The sequence below is a fragment of the Dermacentor albipictus genome, chromosome 10, assembly GCF_038994185.2.
Source record: "Dermacentor albipictus isolate Rhodes 1998 colony chromosome 10, USDA_Dalb.pri_finalv2, whole genome shotgun sequence".
NCBI lineage: Eukaryota > Metazoa > Arthropoda > Arachnida > Ixodida > Ixodidae > Dermacentor > Dermacentor albipictus.
In genome coordinates, this window is record NC_091830.1 from 75162507 (window position 1) to 75187068 (window position 24562).

Genomic DNA, 24562 nt, shown 5'->3' on the forward strand with positions numbered 1-24562 from the left:
TTTTTGCGTTATAAAGTTCTCCTAAAGGAGTACTAGAAAGCCTCATAGCACCCTAATTTTAACATATATGTCTTTTCTGTGAACCAGTTTTGGTTTCGCTTCCCATTTTTGCGTGTTTGTGTCGCGACGTCACTACCCAGGGGGCGGTCGCGTGCGACCAGGACATCACGACGTTTAAACGCGATAGTGTTAAGGGCCCCGTGTCACAGAAAATCTGACGTCGCGACACGCGTCGGACGTCGTTTCGGCAAAAATAATTTCATACCATCGATAACCAGGTCCCCATGTGCCGCAAGAGCGTTACTGAACCAATTGAATTTCTCAAGCTAAAATACGTATGAAAATCGTTAAGTGCGACTTACACACAACCTACAGAAATGATAGCGTCGGATTGTAATTTGAATATACGAAAAAACATAATTCTCTTACGCGAACACTCAAACAAATCCCTTTTCCAGCGTTTCTACCAAACATAGACCGGCCACGGCGCCGGCGCGCGAATATCTTGGTTTAAACTTGAAGCAGCCCGTAGAAGAGGACATGATGAACCAACTTGCCCAAATCAAGTTGTCGCCACTACAGAATATCTTGGAGGTGTCGTAGCGGCGAGCCCGCTTCCTTAAAACACTTCCAGATGGCGCTCGCCTCCGCCCCATCGCGGCCCACGCAAGAGGTCGCGTTTTTACCAGAAAGCCCGCCTTCGTGCATAGCGTTCGCCGCCAGCGTTTCCCAGTAAACAATGCCGTTGCATAGACCTGCAGTTGCCTGGAAGCGTGAGTCAGGGATCTTTGAATGCTATCGCGTTCCACTCTTAAAGGCCAAGCCTAAGCGTCCTCCAAATTTTTTGCACTCTCTCCACTCTCGCTAGGTGGTCTGGCATGCTGCTACCTTGGGGTGTGCAATTGGTAGCATCACAGCAGGCATCCGAGCGAGCCTACTGCTTCGCTGTTGTCCTACCCATCCGACTAACTGGTTTATCACGTCACGACACATATGCCTTCTTGGGAAACGAAACCGCAACTGGTTTGTCGAAAATTTTTAATAAATGAGGGTTTTCTCGGGTCTAGTTATAAACTACACCATGATATCCTCCTCTACTGTATTTACGCCCTAAAGGAGATAGAGCGGCAGAGAACAGCAACACACGCAGGCAGGCGAGAGGCCAACTACTCTAAACAATTGCATTGCACAGGGGAAAAAGTAGACACAAAATTACGTTTTTCAGGTGACAATGACAGAATATTCGAGGAGAGAAAATCGCTGAGAACGAATATGATGGGTTGGTTGATGGGATACGCCATAGCGGCGGGCTCCGTATTAATTTTTACACACTTGTGTTCCTCAACGTGCTCCTAGGCCTAAGTGCACTAGCGTTTTTGTATTTCGTTCCCATCGAAATGAGTTTGCCATGGTCGGGATTGAACCGGCGAGCTCGAGCAATGCCACAGCTGTCAAGCTGCCGCGACGGGCACAGAAGTGCTGATTTGACGTGCGACCACATCCGTAGTGTCGCTAAACCAAATACGATGTTTTGATGCGGCTTTGCGTCCGCACACCCTGCGTCATTTGTCTTGACTGAATTTGTATGGCGTTTATTTTTTCACAAATAGCAGAAGTGTACTGTACTGCAACCGCTGTTTCAATGCCCTCTCACGTCATTTTCTTTTCTCTCCCGCCCTCTCACACTGTACGGGAACCCCGAGAGGAGAGGAGAGTGGCAAGGCTGTTCTGCACTCGCCTCGCGACTGCCTTCGGTTTTACCCACTCTCTGCGTCCTCTCTCCCTCATCTCTGCCATTCTATCTAGCTTCTCTCTGGACGTGCACGTTAGTAGAAAAGTCAGCGCTGCAGCTTCTGCGATGGTTTTCACAGGGGTAACGGATAAGTACAGCTGTCAAGAGGCTAATGTGGCGACACTCTGGGAGCTCCAGAGGGCATTGTGCACGTGCCACGCGATGGAAAGGTCCAAACGAGTTTCTCGCGTTGACTTTCCTCTCTGCCACGCTCCTGTCGTGTATGTGCACGCTCTGAATCAACCCCCGACGCGACGTGCAAGAACACAGCTGCAGCGCAAAAGTCGGCGAAAGAGGCATAGAAAGCTTCCCTTTGAATGACAGCGATATGGGGTTGTTGGGGCCAGTCGCAATATAATGCAAACCGAGTTGCTATTTAGACAACTCTATATTGTTAGAGTCATGAAATTATAACAAACATATATATATATATATATATATATATATATATATATATATATATATATATATATATATATATATATATATTGTTACGTCCAAGCGCGTCAAAGGGACGCGGGAATCAAGAAGAGAAGGGAAGAGGAGAACGAAGACTGTGCAGCGGCCATTCCTGTTCTTCGTAGCCTGCCGTTCCTGCTCTCGCACGCCTCAATAAACCCCTTTTCCCCGTGCTTGTAACAAATTGGTGGACGGTGCGGGGTACACTTCGTAACCACGGAGCCTACGCTGCTACAACTTCGCCGAAGCCGTCGACTTGCCGGACTTCCGCCACCCTCACCTACCATGCCTGAATACGCCTGCCAGATTCCCGAAGGATCTGACGCGGCTTCAAGGCCAACACCTGGTGTTCCGTGGCAGTACTACCGGGTGCCACTCACTTTCGGAGGAAAAGCCGGAGAAGATGTCGACGAGTGGCTCACGAACTACCGAAGGGTGAGCCGATCTAACGGTTGGAACTCGACCGCACAATTGTCCAACGTAGTGTTTTCCCTCACCGACACAGCGCTCGTCTGGTACGAGAATCACGAAGACACGCTCACTTCATGGGAGCTTTTCGTCGAGGAGATCAGAGCGTGTTTTGGAGACTCTAGCGCAAAAAAGAAACGCGCTGAACAGACGCTTTCGCAAAGAGCTCAGATTCCCGGCGAGACATGTACGACTTATATTGAAGAAGTGCTGAAACTGTGTAAAATAGTCAACTTTCAAATGTCTGAAGATGACAAAGTTGGACATTTGTTAAAAGGAATAGCCGAAGATGTCTACAATTTTTTGATCGGCAAGGAAAGTTTGGATTCCGTGTCTGACGTCATTCGCCACTGCAGGACCTTTGAGACGCTGAAGATGCGACGGATAATACCGAAGTTTGGTCGCCTGGCTAATGTCACGACGGTGGCAAGTGTAGACCCGAGCTCGTGTGTTGACCTTCCATCCACTATACGGCAGATTGTTCGCGAAGAGTTGCTCCATCAGGAAGAGATGTACCGTTGCACACCCGGCATCACTGGCGCGTACTCACCACACGAGATGAGAAACACGGCCGTTTCGACATCATGGCAACCCACGGTTCACTCAGCGTCCATCGAGTATAGGTCTACCCCACAAACGAGAGGGACCATGAGCTATCAAGGTCATGACTACGACCAACGCCCACGCCACACGCACGCCTCCCAGTGGCCGATGCCTAGCCATGATGAATGTCACCCACCTGCTGTCTATGCAGTCGACAGCAGCATGCGCGACTACTTGGAAGAACATCGCAATTTGAGGCATCTGCCGGTGTGTTTCCAATGCGGTGTCGCGGGCCACATAGCGAGGTTTTGCAATCGTCGCCCAACAACGTGGAATGGTCGATCCGGATCTTCAACAAGGCCCACACCTCCTACGAGGACTACTCAACAGCCGTACACCACCTCTTGGTCAGCTGGCGTCCCTCCCGGCAACGATTACTGGCAGAGAAGCTTCCGGAGCCGCTCGCCGGCATCTGACAGGAGTTTGACACCACCGCCAACTTCTCGTGCGCCACGTTTACGTCAATCTCCATCGCCAGTGCGCCGCTCCGCCTCGCCTTCACAACCGGAAAACTAGCTAGCGCGGCCGATGGGGGTGAGGTCGCTCGACACGTGCTATCGACAGAAATGCCCCCTGCAGTTGCTATGATTAAGAACAAAGTGCATGTACTTGTTGATGGTGTTTCTACAATGGCTTTAGTGGATACCGGAGCAACTGTATCCGTAATGAGTCTCGGTTTTAAAGGTCGGTTGGGGCGTAAAGTTGTACTTCGGTGGGACCAGGCTGCAACGTTTTGTGGAGTGAGCGGCGAGTCGTTGCGCCCTGTTTGTGTGTGCACTGCTGACGTATCCTTGGCTGGTGGAGTTTTCGCGACAGAGTTTGTAGTTATTCCCCGATCGACGCACGAAGTGATTTTGGGCATCGACTTTTTGCGACAGTGTGGTGCGACCGTCGATTGTCGCACGGCGGAAGTTTGCGTCGATGGCCATGTTTCGTCCGGTCTCTTAGAGGAGACTTGCAGTCAAGGTGAACTTTGTGTATCTGCAGATACTGTTGTGCCTGCGTCCACCTCTGTGTGCGTGCCGGTTGTGTGTCGCGGTGAAGTTCCAGACAGTTTCGATGCCTCCGTAGAGCCGATGCTTCTAAATTGTATGAAGAAGAACGTTTTTGTCCCTCATTGTGTGGTTTCTATTGGCAACGGGCGTGCTGGCATGTGGACGGCCAACTGCTCAGCAGAACCTGTCCTGCTTCCAGACGGCTTGAAACTCGCCTACTTTACAGAATACACGTCTTCGTCCGTAGCCGTACTAACAGATACACCGTGTGAACCTGCTGACCTTCGCCATGTTTCAGACAAAAAGCTTCTGTCTATGATAAACAAGTCACTCAGCACAAGGGAGCGCCATACCTTGGTGGATACGCTTTCTAAGCATCTGTCAGTGTTTGACTTTGCGCAGCCGGACAAAGCGTTCTCGATTCCCGAGTCACGAACACGCCATACTATTGATACGGGATCTGCGCGCCCGATCAGGCAAAAGCCTTATCGCGTGTCGCCTAACGAGCGGAAGATAATCGGGGAACAAGTGAGTGACATGATGAAAAATGGAATAATACAAGAGTCCTCGAGTCCTTGGGCAGCTCCGGTCATACTTGTCAGAAAGAAAGACGGTAGCTGGAGATTTTGCGTCGATTATCGAAGATTAAACGCCGTGACTAAGAAGGATGTGTTCCCACTGCCCCGGATGGATGATGCAATTGATTGCCTGCATTCGGCCTCTTATTTTTCTTCAGTGGACCTGCGCTCAGGATATTGGCAAATCCCGATACACCCGGCAGACAAGGAGAAAACAGCCTTCATAACCCCGGATGGATTATTCGAATTCAATGTGATGCCATTTGGGTTGTGCAACGCTCCAGCAACCTTTGAAAGGTTCATGGACACAATTCTGCGTGGGTTAAAGTGGAACATCTGTATGTGCTATCTTGACGACGTTGTTATATTCGGGCGCACATTCAATGAGCACAATACGCGCCTGGATATTGTCCTCGACTGCATCAAAAACGCTGGCCTGGTTCTGAACTCCAAGAAATGTAACTTTGGTGACCGTCAAACCCTTGTGCTGGGTCATCTTGTTGACAAAGACGGTATCCGGCCTGATCCCCTCAAGACGGCAGCTGTCGAGGCATTCAGTGCACCGCAGTCAGTGAAGCAACTTCGTAGTTTTCTGGGTCTTTGCTCTTACTTTCGCCGATTTATTCCTGGTTTTGCTGACGTCGCTTATCCTCTGACAAATCTGCTACATAAAGACGCCCGGTTTGAGTGGACACCCGAGTGCGATTCTGCATTTCGTCAATTGAAGTTCCTGCTGACCTCCCGACCTATCCTTCGCCACTTCAATCCTACTGCGCCGACAGAAATCCACACAGATGCTAGTGGCGTCGGTCTGGGTGCCGTCTTGGTCCAACGCTATGACGACCGTCAGCACGTGATTGCTTATGCAAGCCGCTCATTAAGCAAACCTGAACGGAATTACACGGTCACAGAGCAAGAATGCCTCGCTGTAATCTTTGCGGTTCAGCGATTTCGCTCGTACTTGTACGGACGCCCATTCCAAGTCGTCACAGACCACCATTCCCTGTGCTGGCTTGTCAACCTTCGCGACCCTTGTGGTCGCCTTGCGCGCTGGGCTTTGAGGTTGCAGGAATATAACTTCACTGTTTCCTACAAGAGTGGCCGAAAACACGCTGACGCAGACTGCCTTTCCCGTATGCCGCTTGCCACGACGGACTGCGACGCAGACGATTTTGATCATCTCGTCGCTTCTGTGACACCCGCTTTTCCAGATATTGATGCATTCAAAACGGAACAACGGACAGACACTAAATTGGAGCCACTCTTTACTTCTGCCCATTCAAGTGCAACAAGCAGCTACTGTGTACGTGACGGGCTCCTGTACAAAAGGAACTACTCAAGCACGGGTGCACGCTTCCTTCTAGTGGTGCCGGAGCGTCTCCGGCCAGCAATCCTTCAGGCTATGCACGATGACCCTACCTCCGGGCACTTAGGCACTGTGCGCACACTTTATCGCATTCAAGAACGCTTTTACTGGCCCCGGATGCGACATTCGGTTGAGTTTTATGTCGCCAGCTGCATACAGTGCCAACGTCGGAAACGCCCAACCACTGCCCCATCTGGTCTCCTTCAACCTGTGCCGCCTTCCAGCTCACCCTTTCGGCAAGTTGGAATTGATCTGTTAGGCCCTTTTCCAAAGTCATCTAAGGGGAACCGCTGGATAATTGTCTGCGCCGACTATTTCACACGCTATTGCGAGACGGCGGCTATACCATCAGCAACTGCCACCGAAGTGTCGCTTTTCTTACTTCACGCTATTGTTCTACGACATGGACCACCTGGCGTTATCATAAGCGACCGGGGACGTCAATTCACGGCGGATATAGTGGAAGAGCTTGTGCGTTTGTGTAACTCGCACCTCAGGCACTCGACGCCGTATCATCCGCAAACGAATGGCCTCACTGAGCGCACTAATCGAACGATCACAAATATGCTTTCCATGTATGTTGCGTCCGATCACAAGAATTGGGATGAAGTTCTACCGTTTATTACTTACGCATACAACACCGCCAAGCACGAGACAACCGGCTACAGCCCCTTCTTCCTTCTATATGCTCGGCCGCCCCAGTATACGCTGGACACCGTCCTCCCTTTTTACCACCACGACAATCCTACGGTCGCCGATACGCTGTGCCTCGCTGAAGAGGCTCGGAGACTTGCGCGTCTTCGGACTTTGGCATCACAAGAAAACTCCAAAGCCCGCTACGACGCACGACATCGGCCTGTTACATATAACCCTGGTGATCTCGTTTGGCTTTGGACTCCTACAAGGAAGCGCGGTTTGTGTCAAAAGCTGCTGGCAAACTACGATGGACCGTATGTTGTCATCGACAAAGTCAGCGAAGTGAACTATACTCTCGCGCGCCTCACGAACACTGGTAGACGTTCTGCTAGGACACAAGTCGCGCATGTCGCAAGGTTGAAATCATGTACGCCACGACAAGCTAGTTGACTCGCCCAGGGGGCTTTGTCTGCGAGGGGAGGTATGTTACGTCCAAGCGCGTCAAAGGGACGCGGGAATCAAGAAGAGAAGGGAAGAGGAGAACGAAGACTGTGCATGCAGCGGCCATTCCTGTTCTTCGTAGCCTGCCGTTCCTGCTCTCGCACGCCTCAATAAACCCCTTTTCCCCGTGCTTGTAACAATATATATTACCGCAAAACCTGGCACGGAGAGTCCTTGCCTAGGCGAGCCGAGTGACCCGACACTAAGCGCAGGGGGGAGTTAGCGGACTCTTAATAATGACCCGTTCTTTTATTTATTGTATTAATGACGCGCCCACGTATTGTAAGATATTCATCTTGAGGTTATGGCGAAGTTCGTTTTCATGACTTCGCGGAGCATTTGGCAAGTGCACGCAGGTAGTACGTACTGTAAAGATCACCTCCGCCTCAATGGGGCGTGAATTTGGACGTAACGTAGTGGAGCGCCAACAGAACGTCTGATCAGTTCGTCAACTCCGTATCCCGGGGCCGTAATTTTTAATGCCTGTGTTTATGTTTTAATATTTTCTTTGCTTTCGTAAACGGCTCTCCCGAAGCTGCTCATCCGCTATCGCAGAGATAGGTGGCTCGTCAGAACATGCGATACGAGACGGAGATATAAATAGCTAGAAAATACATGCCCTGTTCATTGCTCAGTATCAGCTATGTTTTCCGTTTCTTTAGTACTTCCACTGTCCACAGAAAAGGCTGAAATGGCGTCATTGGCGTAAGAGTACATTGCCTTGTTCGCACCCGACATCACAATACTATCACGTTTAGAGGTCACACGTTGGGAAATATACGGCCCCTCTTGCTTGTGCCTTGTATTTCTACCCCTGATACCGAACGGAGTAACTCCGGCTGCCCATTCGTGCAGGAGCGCTGTAGTTTGTTGAATAATAACATATGTGGAGAACCCCCGGTAGTCATGATTGATTCGGAGTCCCACACACCAGCATGCTTCACTATCAGGCTTAGATTTGGCAGGTAAAATTTCGGAAGTCTTTCCTATATATATACATATATATATATCGAGAGAGAGAGAGACTGCGAGAAAATAGCCGATCAAAAGGCTGGATATGCAGATCCTAACGAAATAGACTCCATTGACAAATGAACGCAAATAAGAAAAAAACTAACAAAAAGAAAAACAGCGGAACAAACTAAGGTGTCATTTAACTAACGCTTAGCTTGCCAGAGAATATGCATAAGCAAACCGCGCTGTATCAGGGACAAGCTAACGTCGAGTCACAGTGCGCTTAAAGGGACACTAAAGCGAAACAATAAATCAGTTTAGACTAATAAAGCATTGTTTGAGAACACCGCAGGTAGTCATCTCAAAATAATAGCTTGATTATTAAATGAGGAAATGAAGGCCGAAGTATCAGTATTTGAATTTCGCGCCGTAACCCCGACGCCGGCACGTCAGTGTGACGTCAGAGATTCCAAAGTGTGTTTTCGCATTTGGGCCGCGTTGGCGGAGTAAAGGTTCCCGAAACGCGCCATGTTTAATATTTAGTTCCTTTAGAACACAATGTAGTCACTCTGTACCGCTATATAATTAAGTAGGTCCTAGAAGATGCCATCAAAATCCATGACGTCACAGCGACCAGGCGCGGGAACTTCAAGGAGGCGTCGCTACCTGTCTTTTGCTCTTGTGCTTTTTCTGGATTTCCAAGCATCTTATCGTGGTAAGAGTGGCGCTTTTGGCGCCGTAGAAAGGTAATTTACAGATGCAGAAGAAATAATTTTTCTGTTTAGTGTCCCTTTAACCAGAAATAATATTTAGCTGTACAGTCACGGCATGAACTAGAAAACAGAAAGAAGAAGAAAGCACGTGATAAATTCGTGAAAGTTCACGTAAACTTGCTTGAAGGCTGATACTGAGCCCGTTCTCAAGGCACCATTTGTCAAAAACACTGCATAAAGTCACTGCTTATCAGAAAGTCACGAAGTAAGAGCAATGCAGGCGTTTCGGCGGCTACCATTGCTCCTACTCATGAGGCTTTTCGGGGAATGATTAAAACCATATCGCCGGCACTTTTTTGCTCCTATTTGAGTACCCCTCCGGGAAACAATAGCTCTTCGACATTCCTTGAAGCTTTGGCCACGGCACCCATGATAAGGGTGTTCCTTATTTTGCTCTGAAAACGTGAATAAGACGGAGAAGTCCGATCAACGACGCAGAAAACTACGGCGCGCGGCTGTATCCTTTCCCGACCGCACTTCGCAAGGCCGCCACCAGTGGCGCGTCCATCGCCGCGCAGTGTGCGTATATAAATACGGCAGATTACCCGGCATCGAGCGCGCGCATGGGCTCACCGTCGGGGACTATCGCTTAGACGGAATGGTAGATAGCGCGCAGAAACTGCTTCTCGGGTGTTGGTATCTACAACACGGCAATGCGTTCTGTGCAGACAAAGCAAAGCGGGGGTTCTCGAGGGACAATGGGGAAGGTTCGCTCACCTGGTGATGACGCATGCAATGATGAAGCCGAGCAGTGAGGCGATAACGCTGGCTGATATTATCATTACTGTCCGGAACACATGAAGAGAATTACGCTTACGATCTGCAAGAAGAAGAAAAAAAAAGCACAATACAAAGGGTCGGCGTTACAACAAGTAAGCGCAGCGAAAAAAAAAGATAAAATATGAAGAATCAAGCCCCATTGCTATCCAAGAATGTTTTTAGCGTGCCTTCGGAGGTGGTCATTTTTTGGCACTATGTTGGACCATGTGTTATGGCTGGTACTCCCTATACCACCGTCCCTTACCCGTGCATGGGAGTCAAGGGGTACTTCGAGCGCCAGTTTCTTAAGAGCTAGTTGAAATATCCGTGGCCAGTTTCTTAAGAGCTAGTTGAAATATCCGTGCAGTGTCTGCGAACACCTGGAGCGCCACAAACGACAGTGCCTGCATCTTCCACCAGATTCGCAGTGTGTCAAAGAGAGAATCTCAGAACGCTCGCTGCCACGAGGGAAGAATGCGAGAACGCCCTCCTTACCACTGGCACCAGTGGTACCTGCCCACGAAAACGTTCAGGCACTCAAAAAATTGTGTTTAGTTCCAAAGGAAAGCTATAAATGCTTTAAAGCCACATGAATTGCTACTCGCGTTCTTTTGCCACCAGTACGAATGATATACAATACAGGCGATGTAAATCCTCTTAAACTGTGCGAACCAGGAACTTCGAAAACAGATTATGCTCGGCCTGTATCTTTCAGCCACTGATTTTAGAATGAAAGCCAAATGACTCGGCAAATTTGATTAAACTTCGGTGTCAGTATTCAGCCATAAGTTATATATTCTAGCCAGAAATGGCGAGCTTTTATTTTTGAGGTAGCCTAACTACACTGACAGAATAAAAGCACTGGAGCTATGCGTGGAGTCCTGCTGGCGCGGCTCTCTTTCGTAGTTGAAGGTCTAGCGTGAAGCGGTGAAAGGCAGGCGCTATAACTTCACCCCTACAAGTAAGGAGTCGAGTGGTAAGAAAGAGAGAGAGATTGGTTGACAGAGAAAGGAAAGCTTGGCTGACTGCACCCTGACACCTGAGCATCGCTCAGCAGTGTGGGAAAGAAGGAGAAGGAAAAGACGGATGGCAGGGCTACGACGAGAGTGTTCAGAGCCGATAGCTTTGCTGGCATAAGGTGATCTGCAGACACAGGACACCTTCATTAGAAACGCGAAAAGTGACAAGCCCCGCCGCCTCCAGTATACCTTGCGGTCTGCGGGGGCTTCCAATTGAGAAGTCTTATGGCGACGTTGTTAAGGAAAGTTCCGCAACTGTTGGCAAAAGATGTCGGTGAAATGTCAGTCATATCGCCAGAATCCCAAAGTATTAAAATTATCTATCTATCTATCTATCTATCTATCTATCTATCTATCTATCTATCTATCTATCTATCTATCTATCTATCTATCTATCTATCTATCTATCTATCTATCTATCTATCTATCTATCTATCTATCTATCTATCTATCTATCTATCTATCTATCTATCTATCTATCTATCTATCTATCTATCTATCTATCTATCTATCTATCTATCTATCTATCTATCTATCTATCTATCTATCTATCTATCTATCTATCTATCTATCTATCTATCTATCTATCTATCTATCTATCTATAAATATGTTATCGGCGCCGGTACGCTGAAGTGTGGGAACGGAAGACGACGAACTAGTAGTGCACGGTCGATCGGTGTCGAGCTGAGAGTGTCGTTTTACTGGTCGTCTGTCCGGCGTCCTGCGGACATAGAAGGACATCCTGTGGCATATGGTGGATATGCTGGGTGCCCGGCTTCATCGCCCTGGAGCTCCGAAGCCGTACGATACCATCTGCCTCCACAATGACCGACGACGCCGGCCCCTCACAAGCCGCTGCGACGGCTCTCGCGCGTTCTGGTGCGGCATGTGAGCGCGACCCTGCGATCTTCAGTGGCACCGACGCGAAGGACTGGCTTGGAGATTGTGAACGCGTTAGCGCGTATAACTAGTGGGATGACCGCGCGAAGCTGACCAATGTCATCTTTTATCTGACCGATGTGGCCACTCTGTGGTTTAGAAACCACGAAGCCGATTTTACAACCTGGTCAGCTTTCACGTAGACGCTCACTTCGTTCTTCAGCCGTCTTGCTGTGCGCGGGCCCCACGCTTAACATGGTTTGCGTGGTCGAGCTCAACAACACCTTCACGAGCTACATTAAGGACGTCATCAACCTCTGTAAGTGCTTGAATGAGTCCATGACGGAAACCGATAAGGCACATTAAGAAAGGCATAGACGATGATGCCTTCCACATACTCGTAGCCAAAAACCCGACGACGGTCGCTCAAGAAATTGAGCTTTGTCAAAGCTTCGGCGAGCTGCACAAACGGTGCCTTTCCACCCGTCCTACGAGTTTGCGATCCGCGGACCTCTCGGCCTTGGAGCCCGTATGCGTTGGTGCTTACTTGCTGTCGCAGATTCAGCAATACATTCAAGAAGAAGTAAGCTCGCCAGTGTTACTGAGCCTGCTTCCCCAATAGACCCGTCTCTCCGTCGTGTAATCCTGGTGCAAGTTGCTGAGGCGCTCCCACCTTCCTCTCAACCGCCGCATGTGATCGCACCTGACTTACGTCTACTACTTCCGGCCTACTACTTCCGGAACAGCCACCAGTTTCTACTCGTCGTCACGTGAAATACGCCCGGTTCAATCAACGCCTGTCATACTCCGGATTACCGCCCCATTTGTTTCGCACGCGATGTTCCGGGACATGTTCCGCGTTTATGTCGCCGCCATGGACTTTATTTTCGCCCATGACGCGCCGCACTTCAGCTATACTTTCCCCAACGAGCTTCACACCGTTCGGTCCCTGATACCCCGGAGTCGTATTGCCATCGCGTGGGTCTCGTCGTGATTCTTCAGCTCACGTCGGTCTTCTCCACGCTGCCTTTCACCCATGCTGCGCCGTTACAACTCTGGTAAGGGGGAAAACTGGCTGCCGCAGTTCCCGAGGCCAGAACTGCGCCGTCGTCGAAATTTTCAAGGCTTCATCTTCCTCATCCTAGCGAAATTGCAGAATTTGTCGAAAGCGTCGCGACAACCGCTCTTTTCGATATACGGAGCTGCCGTTTCGGTCATAAGTGACGACCTCTGCGTCAAGCTCAAGAAAGTGACGATTTCGCGACCTCTCATATGCACGGCGAACACGCAGCATGACACGCCTATGGCAGCATACATGTACCGCTCGTGTTATGGATCAAGATGAACTATATATTGTTGAATTCATCTTTCTATGTCGTGCTTCACATGCTGTTATTCTGGGTTGGGACTTTCCTCGCACCGTGCTGTTCTCGACTGCGTTCGTGCGTAACTGGCTTTGTCTCCGTTCAGTGAAACTACCGTCGATCTCCCCAACCGCGCTTCCAAAGTGGTTGTCGCCGCTGACGTCACTATCTGTCCTTTCTCCGTCACCTTGGTGCCCGTCTCTTATTACTCTGTATCCGCCACGACTACCCTTTTTACGCCATCCGACGATTGTGCGCGTCGACAGAACCTACTGGTCCCGTCTGTCGTCGTCACACTCACCGATCGTTCCACTACAATTTATGAGTGCAATCCGTTTCCCTGTCCTTAAACTCTATTACACGGTAAATATGTGGGGCGTCTCGACCCCTTTGACATCAGTCGTCCATTTGGCCTACTTTCCGATAAGGCACCACTGCCTATCGGTGTCGTCAACTCTGCTGCCGCGCCAGCCTCGCATTCCCCAGATGTTTTCTTGCACGCCGTCGATGACGCGCTTACGCCAGCTCAAGGAAGTCAAGATGTTGAACTTCTTGAACGCTTCCGCCCTTATTTGGACCTGGGCCAGCCTTCCTTGAGGTGCTCGTCAGCGGTTCACCATACTCACACAGGTAACCATGCTCCACTGCGCCAGCGTCCATACCTTGCTTCTGCAGCTGAACGCCGTGTCATTGATGAACACGTTGACGACATGCTGCAACGTGTTGGGACTCAGTCCTCCCGCAGTTCTTGGGCGTCACCGGTCGTGCTGGCGCGGAAAAGCGATGGCTCAATCAGATTTTGCGTCGATTACCGCCGGTTAAACAAGATTAGCCGCAAGGATATGTTCATCCACTACCACGCATCGAAGACGCCCTGGATTGCCTAGAAGGAGCCGAGTTAAATTTCCGGAGTCCTCCACTACGGCGTGCCTCATAATCAGAAAGTGGTTTTGGCACGTAAAACCCTAAATATTATTATTAAGGAGCCGAGTTCTTCTCTTCGCTGGATCTGTGCTCCCGGTGCTGGCAAGTGCCGATGACTGAAGCCGACCGTCCAAAAACAGCTTCTTAAACTCCTGATGGATTTTACGAGTGCAGTGCACGTATTGCCTAGCGGCCTTTGCAACGCTCCTGCCACTTCCGAGAGAAGGATGCACACTTTTCACAGGGGTCTTAAGTGACACACATGGCTTTGCTATTTGGATGACGTAGTGGTCTTTTCTACAGATTTCGAATCGCACCTTGCCCGCCTCGAGCAAGTTTGTGTGTACCTCAAGTCAGCTGGGTCGCAAATAAATTTTTTTAAAAACTTATTTTGGTGCCCGTAAGCTTACAATCGTAGGCCACGTCGTCTCGAAAGAGGGAATTCTGCCAGATCCTGCCAAACTTCACGCCGTTGCTGAGTACCCCAAGCTCACTACTGTAAAGGAACTACGGATCTTCATCGGTTTGTCTTCCTATTTCCGGCGTTTCATCCATATGTTAGCTTCGATCATCGGCCCCTTGACTCAGTTTCTTACTGGCACGTCTGACATGTCGGCTGGGACTTCTGAGTGAGACGACTGATTTACGAGGCTCTGCCGGCTCCTCGCGTCCACTCCAGAACTGCGCCACTTCTATCCCGATGCGCCAAACTTGGCGTCATTCTCGTCAAACGCAAAGATGGTTTTGACGAGTACGTTATCGCATATGATAGCCGTACCCTAACGAAGGCAGAATCAAACTATTCTGTAACCGAAAAAGAATCTTTGGCGATTGTTTGGGCAATCGGCAAATTTCGTACTTACCTTTAAGGCCTTCTAATTGACGTTGTCATTGACCACAATGCCTTATGCTGGTTATCGCCCTTGAAAGACCCTACTGGCCGCCTCGCTCGTTGGGCTTTACGCCTTCAAGAGCATGACATACGACTCAAACATTTGGATGCCGACGCCCTATCCCGTTCTCCGCTGCCTTCTGACCCTGTTTGCTCACTAACTTCCACCTGTGAGTTGTCATCATTTTCCTTCATCGACATGCCGACCGAGCAGCGTAAGGATCCCTGGATCTCTTCACTGCTCGACTTCCTGTCTCGCCGCTCACCAGATTCTCACTTACGCATCGTATACGTCGTCAAGCAGAACACTTTGCCATCCGCGAAGATCTGTTGTATTGACGGAATCACCTCACCGACAGCCATAGGTGGCTCCTTGTTGTTCCCCGTCATCTGCGCTCACACATCGGCGCAGCTTTTTACGATGACCCCCAGTGTGACGAAGATGGTGCCTTGAAAACATACTCCCGTCTTCGTCTCCGATACTACTGGCGAGGTATGTACATATTCGTTAGCCAGTACGCCCGTTCATGCGCTACGTGTCAACACCGCAAATCCCGTCCTCAGAGTTCCGCAGGTCCACCGCAACCTTGACCCTGCCCTGCCAGACCATTCGATCGTGTTGATCTTCACGGCCGCCTTTCAAGCACTCCTGATGGTAACCGGTAGATCATTGTTGCTGTAGACCAATTCACACGGTATACACGGAAACATCTGCACAGCCGGCTTCCACTGCGAAAGACGTCGATTGTTTCCTTCTTCGCAACCTAATCTGCAGCACGGTGCACCACGTGAATTACTTAGTGAGCGTGGCCACACCTTTCTCTCCAATTCTATCGAGGCACTGCTAAAGGAGTGTAACATCGTTCAGCGCACCGCGTCTGAATGCCATCCTCAAACTAACGGCATGACAGAACGTTTCAATCCCACGCTCGGCGACGTGCTTACGATGTATGTGTTCTACGATCCCTTCAATTCAGACCGGGTTGTTCCTATACGCTTATAACTCGCCGCCGCAAATTACCACCGGCTTCTCTCCTTTCTTTCTTCTATATGAGCAAGAACCTTCCAGCTTCATGGACACCATTCTCCCCTACCGCCCCGACGCTTCTGAAGTGACACCCAGCTGCTTCAGAAGCTGCTGCTCATGCTGAAGAATGCCGCCAACTCGCTCTCGTTCACCACCCAAGATCAGTGGCACCAAAAATCTCGCCATGGCACGTCCGTTCCTAGTGTCCGCTATTCCCCGGGAATGCTTGTTTGGCTTCGGGTCCATGCCTCTCCTCACGGCCAATCCACTAAGTTTCCATCAAGCTACCACGCCTCCGACCGCGTACAGCAGCAAGCATCACTTGTGAGCCGTCTTCTGACCGTTGTTGCCGAGGGCGTGAGTAACGTAAAGTAACGATAACATTAACGATAAAACACTCGGAGGCATAACCACAAGTGCAGACATGTTAATACATTTGCGTTCGAACGGAAGCGCTGAACACCAGCGCGACACACAGAAGAGGGGCCACGAAATAAGTGCTGCATGTGGCGCCAGTGTTTTGTGCTGACCTTCAAATATGCACTTCAACGAACTAGCCCATGTGTCGGGTTTTATTATCTCACTCAATATGTTCAACTGTTCAGTGTTTCTCTTTGTTGCCCACTTAAGCGCTCTAACGAATGGTGAGCACAGTCGGGAGCACAAGTCTAGAGACGAGGATGCTAGGGAAGAAAAAAAAGTTAAAATTTTCCTAGGCCTGCCGTACAACGTGAAACAGGCCCAACGCACCGCTCTGGCCGAACAGGCGCATGCAGACAGTGAGTTACTCGATTTCAATTCTCATGCGTAGACTGCAAATAAATGTTATCTTTTCCCGCGTCATCTGTGGTCTCCAGAATTTCGATCGCGACTGCACACCCTGTGTAAAGCACGCACCTTTCCAGAAGGCGCAGGGGCCGCCGTCAGTGTTGCCGTTTATCTTGCAGCGCCTGCAGCGCCCCTGGACGCAGGCGCTGCGCGGTGGACACTGGGAGCTCCATTGGCAGGCTCCGCCCAGCCGGACCGGACGCCCATGCCTACCGCCTCGCGGGACGCAGCACTCTGTACGTAGTGGGGAGAGAAAGACGTGGGAGAGCAAGGCGCGTTTAATAAGGCACAGCAATTTTGACTAGGCCTCCCTCTCACCAAGTGTAATAACACGCGAAATGCCTGCGGCAAAAAAAAAAATAATCACAATGCGTCACGTTTGTAAGAATTGTTTGTCATGTCCTAACTACTTTCAAGAACACTATGTTCGTTGTCAGTATTGGCCGGCACTTCTTTTTGCTATCCGTTCCAACGTACTTCAGTGTGAATCGCACTTGTCTACCGCAAAGAAAGAAAGAGAGAAATGCATTGGCTGTCGTCGCATGTATGAGATGAGGGCATGCATGAACATATCCGGAACCTCGAAGCTACGGCGAAGTGGCAGCTGAGAACGCTGGCGCAGTCGACAACCGGCCTCTCGACCACTCTAGAGAAGTGGTATTCGACCTCTGCGCAAATTGCCTTAAGGATCACAATTTCCCGAGGGCTTACACTTTTCAAAATGATATTGATGAAGACGAGGCACACATCTCCTTGCACCCACCAGGCTTCATCATTCCAATAATTGGGGTAACCAGTACGAGCCCACCAGACTTGAACAGCGTTGGGTGCTGCTTTTTTATTTTATTTTTTATCTACGCTATCACTTGCAGACAGTACGCGGAAAGCGCTAAAACCAACTGAGAGATTATCTACTAGACGCATGTTATTTTCTCTTTACGTTTAATAATATAGTTTCACGAAAGTTTTCTCCCTTAATAAGGCAATCAGATAAGCCAAAAGTGTTGAAACAGCGACACTCAAAGGCAAATAGTACAACTCCCAACGCTGCGTCTTTAGAGAGCGCATCGAAAACCACACAGCTGCCGCAGTTGCTGAACGATACTGGTTGCGAAACGTTTCCAGCGCGGTAGCAGCGGTAGCGCTTTCATTGCATCTTCATATAACGCAAGCCATACTTCCGAAAAGAGTTTTATGCGAAGCATACTAGCCGCACAACCACGCTCTTCCTTCCTGCGCCGCGCGCGGCCGCGTAGCTACCATATGACGTCATAACAGCTGCAAAAACGGAGGCTCAACTCGTGCGCTCGCTTGCGGCCGCGTAGCTACATAGCCGGGTCTCAGCTCGTGCGCTCGCCTGCATGAGTTGTTTCTTCGTCTAGCCGAACCAAATATAGCCAAGCAACAACAGTTCGCCAGGCTAAACAGTGGTTCAACAACTAAAATAAAGCCTAGTATGCTTCGCATCCTGGGCTTAACCTTAGCTAAGCCACAGCCATTTTTTGTAAGATAATTATTTATGAAATTATGAAGGTATCTCCTGAGGTCAAAGTGGGCGGTTTTTCAAGGTTCAACTAATCACAAAAACAGCAGGTACTGAAGCAGTAATAAAGCACTCACGCTTGAACGACAACAGTATGGGCAAGAACCCGCATTCCATACGAAATTGCTAACAATACGTTTATCAAGGTCTGCTCCTAGAAAGACTCGCTCAAGTCACGCTCAATATCTACGAGTGCACAATAGACAGAAATATATATCTGCTAGATGCACACGAAGCGCTACTATGTGCACGACGGCAGTACTTTTATAGGCTTGTATTTAGGCTGTATCTGTATATAGGCTTGTAGAGTGGGGAAGTAGGCCAGTTGGTGATTCATGATTTTGGGCAGTTACCACTAGCAAAACACGAGACTTGAAAGGGACAGGACGAAGCGGTTGACACCTTTCGTGCCTCTTCGTGTTGCCCCTTTCTTCAAGTCTCGTGTTTTGCTTGCGGCAACTTCCCAAAATCTTGTATTTCGATTACACTAGCCATGACCTCGGTACACGATAACGTAAGACGAGCGATGACTCGACAGATAAAAGGATACGATCAACGAAAACAATAAGGAAGACCATCGGGCTTCGAGTTAAGTAATTCGCGTACACACAATGTAAATTCGACGCTGAAGCACCAGCACATGAGTTTCCTTGACTTACACTTCTGCTGGCTTGATAAACTTGTCCTCCAAAGCTACAGCTCTACATAAGGAATCGATCACTCATTCAACCAATCAAACAACAAACCGACCATCGATTAATCAACCAGTTCGACTGAGCAAGCTTTACACAAACTATAGTTATAGCTATAGCTTGGCGTGACAACTTCCACCACAGTTTGGTACAAGGCTTCAGTATTGGCAGTGGAAGCTTCCGATTCGCGAAAGTCGAGTGCTCCCTCCAAGCTTCTCAGGAGCTGAGTTCAGAATGCTAATCATTCGTAGGTGTTTGCCACTGCCGGGCGGTCTTTGCCATGCGTCCAGCGTCGTGATGGGCTGAACATTCCTGTGACGAAAAATTATATCGTAAAAGCGTCTCGCAAACACCGGTCCAAGCCACCAGTCCAAGCCACTGGTCCAGGCCACCGGTCCAGGCCACCGGTCTTGCGGCAAGCAATACACTCGCTCGCATGAGATGAGATCAAAGAAACTAAGCAACATTCGGCTCCATCGAGCCTCGAAAAAAAGGCCACCTGGCTGGTAACGTCGACGTCCTAATGAGTTCTCTTCTGCTGCCAGGAGCCGAGGGCCCGCATCGAGAAGGAACTACAATCTACACCAGGGCCCGTAGCTCGGCATGCACACTGGTGAATACACTGACTCGTATTCTCTCAACTTTTTTTAACAGTCGTGAGATAGAGTGTAAATGAGTTATGAATGGTGCGAGCAAACGCGAATGTGCACGGAAGTCAGTGTCGGCGAGTGTGAGCGGACATCAGTGAAAGTATGAGCGAATGTATGGGAATGGGAGCGGACACCAGTATGAGCGTCAGTAGGTAAGTGTTAATGAAAGCGTCTATGAACGGGAGTGAGTGTTGATGAGGATGCATAGCAACGTGAGTGAGTGCGCACGAGTGTGAGTGAATACGTAGGCTACTAAAATATCGGTGAGTAAGCACGGTGATTATTCGTTAGTGCGTGAGGTGAGTATGAATGGGTACTCTTGATTCGGCTTCTGGGATAAGATGGAAGAATTACCGACCTACGCCAGGCACCGAATTCACAAAGCATTTAGGGCCGAATTCACAAAGCGTTTCGTGCGTAGGTGCTTTGCCCATGACCCACCGCTTTCGCTAATATGTACAGCATTAGAATTGGCTGAAATGTCCCCCCTCTGCACCCTCCCTGAAACAATGTTATCGTGCGAGGTTTTTGTGAATATGGGCCCAGTTCATCGAAACGCGAAAAGCAGAGTGAGTGGTTTTTTCGCAGCCTCTACAGCAACTACTTCCAGGGGCTAGTTCGCCGTGTGGCTAAAGAGACGCTCAACGCAGAGTCGCCAAGTGCAGCTAGCCCTGGAGCTAGATAAACACCCGAATTTCGGCTGTGCGATATATGTCGATGACGTCACGTCGTGGGCTCACCAGGGGTCCTAGGGGACAAGCAAGAAACTCTTCAAAAGGCTATAGACACACTCGTAGAATACGCGGGGACGGCGGACATGGCATGCGCACCGGAAAAATCTGAATTCATTCGGGTGCGTGCGAAATACGCAAGAAGGAAGGACTGGGTGCCGATCACTGACTCTCGACGGGGCGCCAATTCGTGAAGTGGAGACACTCAGAATATTGAAGATGCGTATACAGCAGAACACTGGAATGTTCCACACCCTTCAAAAACTAAAACGGGTCACAGGAAAAGTGGCCAGAACGATACGGAGACTGGCAAGAATCAGAGACGGCCTAACTGAGGGAGAGACCATCATCTTGGTTCACGCATTCGTAATTAGCCGAATCCCATACGCCCTACCGTATCAGGCCTTGACAAACCAAGAGATCATACAGGCAAACACAATAATAATAAAAGCCTTTAAAGCTGCCCTTGGTCTTCCCGAATGCGTTAGCACAGAGCGATTCGAGGGACTGGGTCTGCACAATACACTTGATGAGCACGCAGTCCCGACGTTATATGCTCAGAAAGAAGGACTTTGTTCTTCAACTCAGGGCAGGGAAGTAGTGGCGAGGCTAGGCTTTCCCCTGAGACCCCAGTATTGCGGAGAGGAAACGGCACAAATAGACTGCAACATTCGATCACACATCGTGGTGGCCCCAATTCCCAAAAGCATGCACCCAAAGTACCATCCCGGACGACGCAGAGCAAGGGTAAAGACTCTTCACAAACGTTTTGACATGGTACCGGGAGTGTATAATGCCAGTCGAGCCAGCTCACACACCTTCACCATAGTCTCTACATGTCAGAACAACATAACAACGGTATCCTTCAAAACCATCTCGGCATGCGTGGCAGAGGCTGCAACCATCGCCTTGGCCATTCAGGACGCCGAGCGCCAAAGAAATTCGGCTGTTATATTATCCAACTTACAAGGGGCTTGCCGCCTGTTTCTTCATGGAACGGCACCCGAATCAATACTCAAAATTTTAGGCAACCAACTAGAAGGCCACCACATTATCATAAGGTGTCCGCCAAACGAGAGAATGGCCAGAAACGCGAAGACAGACCGTATTGCTCGAGATTTAAAGTCCGAGCAACGGCATGGCCTAGCGACGACCTTTCACCGAATTCTCGTGACATCTTCCTACAGCAAAGGCAGGAGCGGAGACGTTTTGGACATCCTCACTCCGATTTAAACAGCCAGCAGGACAGGGACTCGCGTCGTATTCAGACGAGTACGTACCCAAACCTGCCCCACCTACACAGAATACGCCCCACGAGGTTCACTGACGAGCGCCTGTGGTGCACAGACACACCCACACTAAAGCACATCACGTTGGAGTGCCCCAGGAGGCCTCCGCTCAAAGACAGCCTCATGTTACACCAACCTCCACTAATTCGGAATAGGCAGTGGGAAGCATGACTTGCAGATGAAGGTCGGAAGAGCCAATTGGCTCTTCTGGACCAAGCCCAGCGAGCCGCTCGTGCCCAGTGGGGCCCTGGAATAGGGGCCCAAATCATCGTGCCCTACTTTATTTACATTCAATAAAGTTTTTACTCACTCACTCACTCACTCACTCACTCACTCACTCACTCACTCACTCACTCACTCACTCACTCACTCACTCACTCACTCACTCACTCACTCACTCACTCACTCACTCACTCACTCACTCACTCACTCATTCACTCACTCACTCACTCATTCACTCATTCACTCACTCACTCACTCACTCACTCACTCACTCACTCACTGACTCACTCGCTCACTCACTCACTCACTCACTCACTCACTCACTCGCTCACTCACTCACTATACAGCAGAGAATTAAAAGCCCCCTCCCACCCCCCCCCCCCCTCATGAAGATATGCAACCAACTCTATATAGGGTTGTAAGACCTCACAAGCGGTCGTAGACGTTCACTCCATTTACTTTTCGCAAATGGAATGCGTAGAAAGTGCGTAAACTGTGGTTCACTCTTCAATAGGTTGGTACAGTATGCTAGAACTACTCTTCAAGGGACACTAAACCACCTCTGATAATGCAAAGAAGAATATTCGTGAGCCATTGCACTCTGTAAGGGTGTTTAGCGCACGACGAAGAGGTGACAGAGTTTTGAAAAAAGGTACGGACATATGTATTGTTCCCATCTGTGGTCATTGTGAGGATGCCGGTAGGCACATACATTTGCGCATCACCTGTGTTATTAAATGTGTCCGTTATGCAAGACAATGAATGGCTCATACCCCCTTAAGCAATGGCTCATACCCCCGTGAACGCGGCCTCCCCGTTACGACGACAGAAGTGAAATTCTGCGCTGGAATAATGAGCGGCAAGGGAGCCATCTGTGGAAGAAGACGATGACGACGAACGCGGGAGCAGTGGCACGAGCACGTTCGTGCGGTTGGCGCATATAATTTTTTAAGTCCTTTTCGAAGAAGTTGCACAAAACATATTATTTAAACATATATTCTTATCCTTGTGCTTGGTGCCTCTTCGGGTGCCAGGTGTGTCAAGGGTAGTTCAAGGGCGCGTTACAGGTCCTCGAGCCCACAGGGGTATGTGCCATTGAGCTTGGACTCTTTCTGCACTATCACCAGGAGCGTCCCTTAACAGCATATATACTGAGATTTACCCGAATTGTTCATGCGTGGCCTGCAGTGAGGCTGCTACCTTGTCTCACATGCTCTGGGAGTGCGGGTCGTTGGGCCCGAAGTTCAGCAAGGAAGAGTGGGACGCGCTCCTGCGAAGTCCACTCTTTGAGGACCAAATCCTGGCCGTGCAGCGCGCCCGCAATCGGGCCAGCAGGCTAGACTTGTCAATCCCGTCGAGGGATTAGCCGGGTGCGCGTTTTATCGCGTTTTGCTGGACCCAGTAAAAGTTTGTTCCCTCACTAACTCACTCCATCTTCCCGCGTGATGATAGTTTCTGCAACCAGACGTCACGAAACCCCGGATCTGAGCCCATGTATAGCTTCGCTGTAAAAAATTGCATGCTACTCGAGGGCCTTTTCTGGTCATCGGATGCCATGACGCCAACAGGGCCATGCACGTAACGTCAACCGGCTAGAAATGGCCCGTTAGCCCATCAATACGGGGTACGTCAGTTTCAATTGATCTGCTAGCGTGTCTTGGCGATGCAGTCGGGTTCCCGCTTCTTACGCTCAGTCTCGCTTTCCCATCGCGTGCAATCTCCTGATATCAACAAGTGTGAAATGTTTTGGACGGCGCGTGGCGCGGAAGCAGAGTAAAGTCGATAATTGTAGACTCCATATAATCGTAAGTTCACAGCGTTATCAAACAAGAAAGGACTACCAGGGCGACGTTCAGTACAGACGGTCCGTGCGTCATATAGGATGCGAAGACGAACTATAGACTGCGAAGATGACAGAGCGCCCGCGTGAAAGATAACGAAAGGCCAGAGGCACACCACTTACTCACTAAAGCGCTCTGAGCTAGAAGCTCAGAGCGCTTTAGGGACCATTCAAAAGCGCATGACAATCGGTCGGGGTGACGGACATAGTATTTGTATACCTGCCAGCTCTCCTGAGTTTTCGATAACGTTTGCGCGTTTCGCTTTGTCTACGATTTTAAAAAAGCGGTGTCAAATTTTACAAAAGAATAAGTTCTCGACAAAGTATTGCTCGTCAGACTTCGACCATACCCTTTGAAGTCGGTGAAAGGACATTAGAGGGTCACTTTCTTCGTTCATTCGGAGGAGTTCGTGAGCAAGGTGAAATCGGCAATATCGAAGTCATTGAAAAAGCCACCTTCACCTAAAAACAAAGTATTGCGCTTCAATCTCTGCTGTTCAAAGTTTGCTGGTGCTTGTGGGTTGCGTGTCGAGGCAAATCATTGTTAGTAAAGTGAGCCCGTGTCCAGCGAAATGTTTTTTAATGATAAATATCTTTAAAAATGCGTGCTCGGTAAATCTTACCAGCCTTTTTTGTCTCGTGTGCGGTATCTTTAGAAATTTTAATGCCCGCACGTTGGCAGGTATGTGCTAGCCAATGTGGCTTGCCAGCAGTAAAACGGCACTTAACGAAAGAAAAACATTCGGGCCCAGGTGTTGGCCGAATATACGCTGTGTC

The 24562-nt window shown here is 49.6% G+C and overlaps 1 protein-coding gene across 2 annotated transcripts in view; it reads right to left on the reverse strand.

Moving 5' to 3' along the window:
- The window catches only part of LOC135898050 (uncharacterized), a 28243-nt gene that overhangs the window by 3193 nt on the left and 488 nt on the right, over positions 1-24562 (reverse strand). For both annotated transcript variants that reach the window (XM_065426805.2, XM_065426810.2), the window contains exons 2-3: positions 16888-17052; positions 9843-9945 (exon numbers count right to left, since the gene is read on the reverse strand). In XM_065426805.2, coding sequence (XP_065282877.1) covers positions 9843-9945; positions 16888-17052 — 268 coding nt within the window. The remainder of the gene's footprint in view (positions 1-9842; positions 9946-16887; positions 17053-24562) is intronic.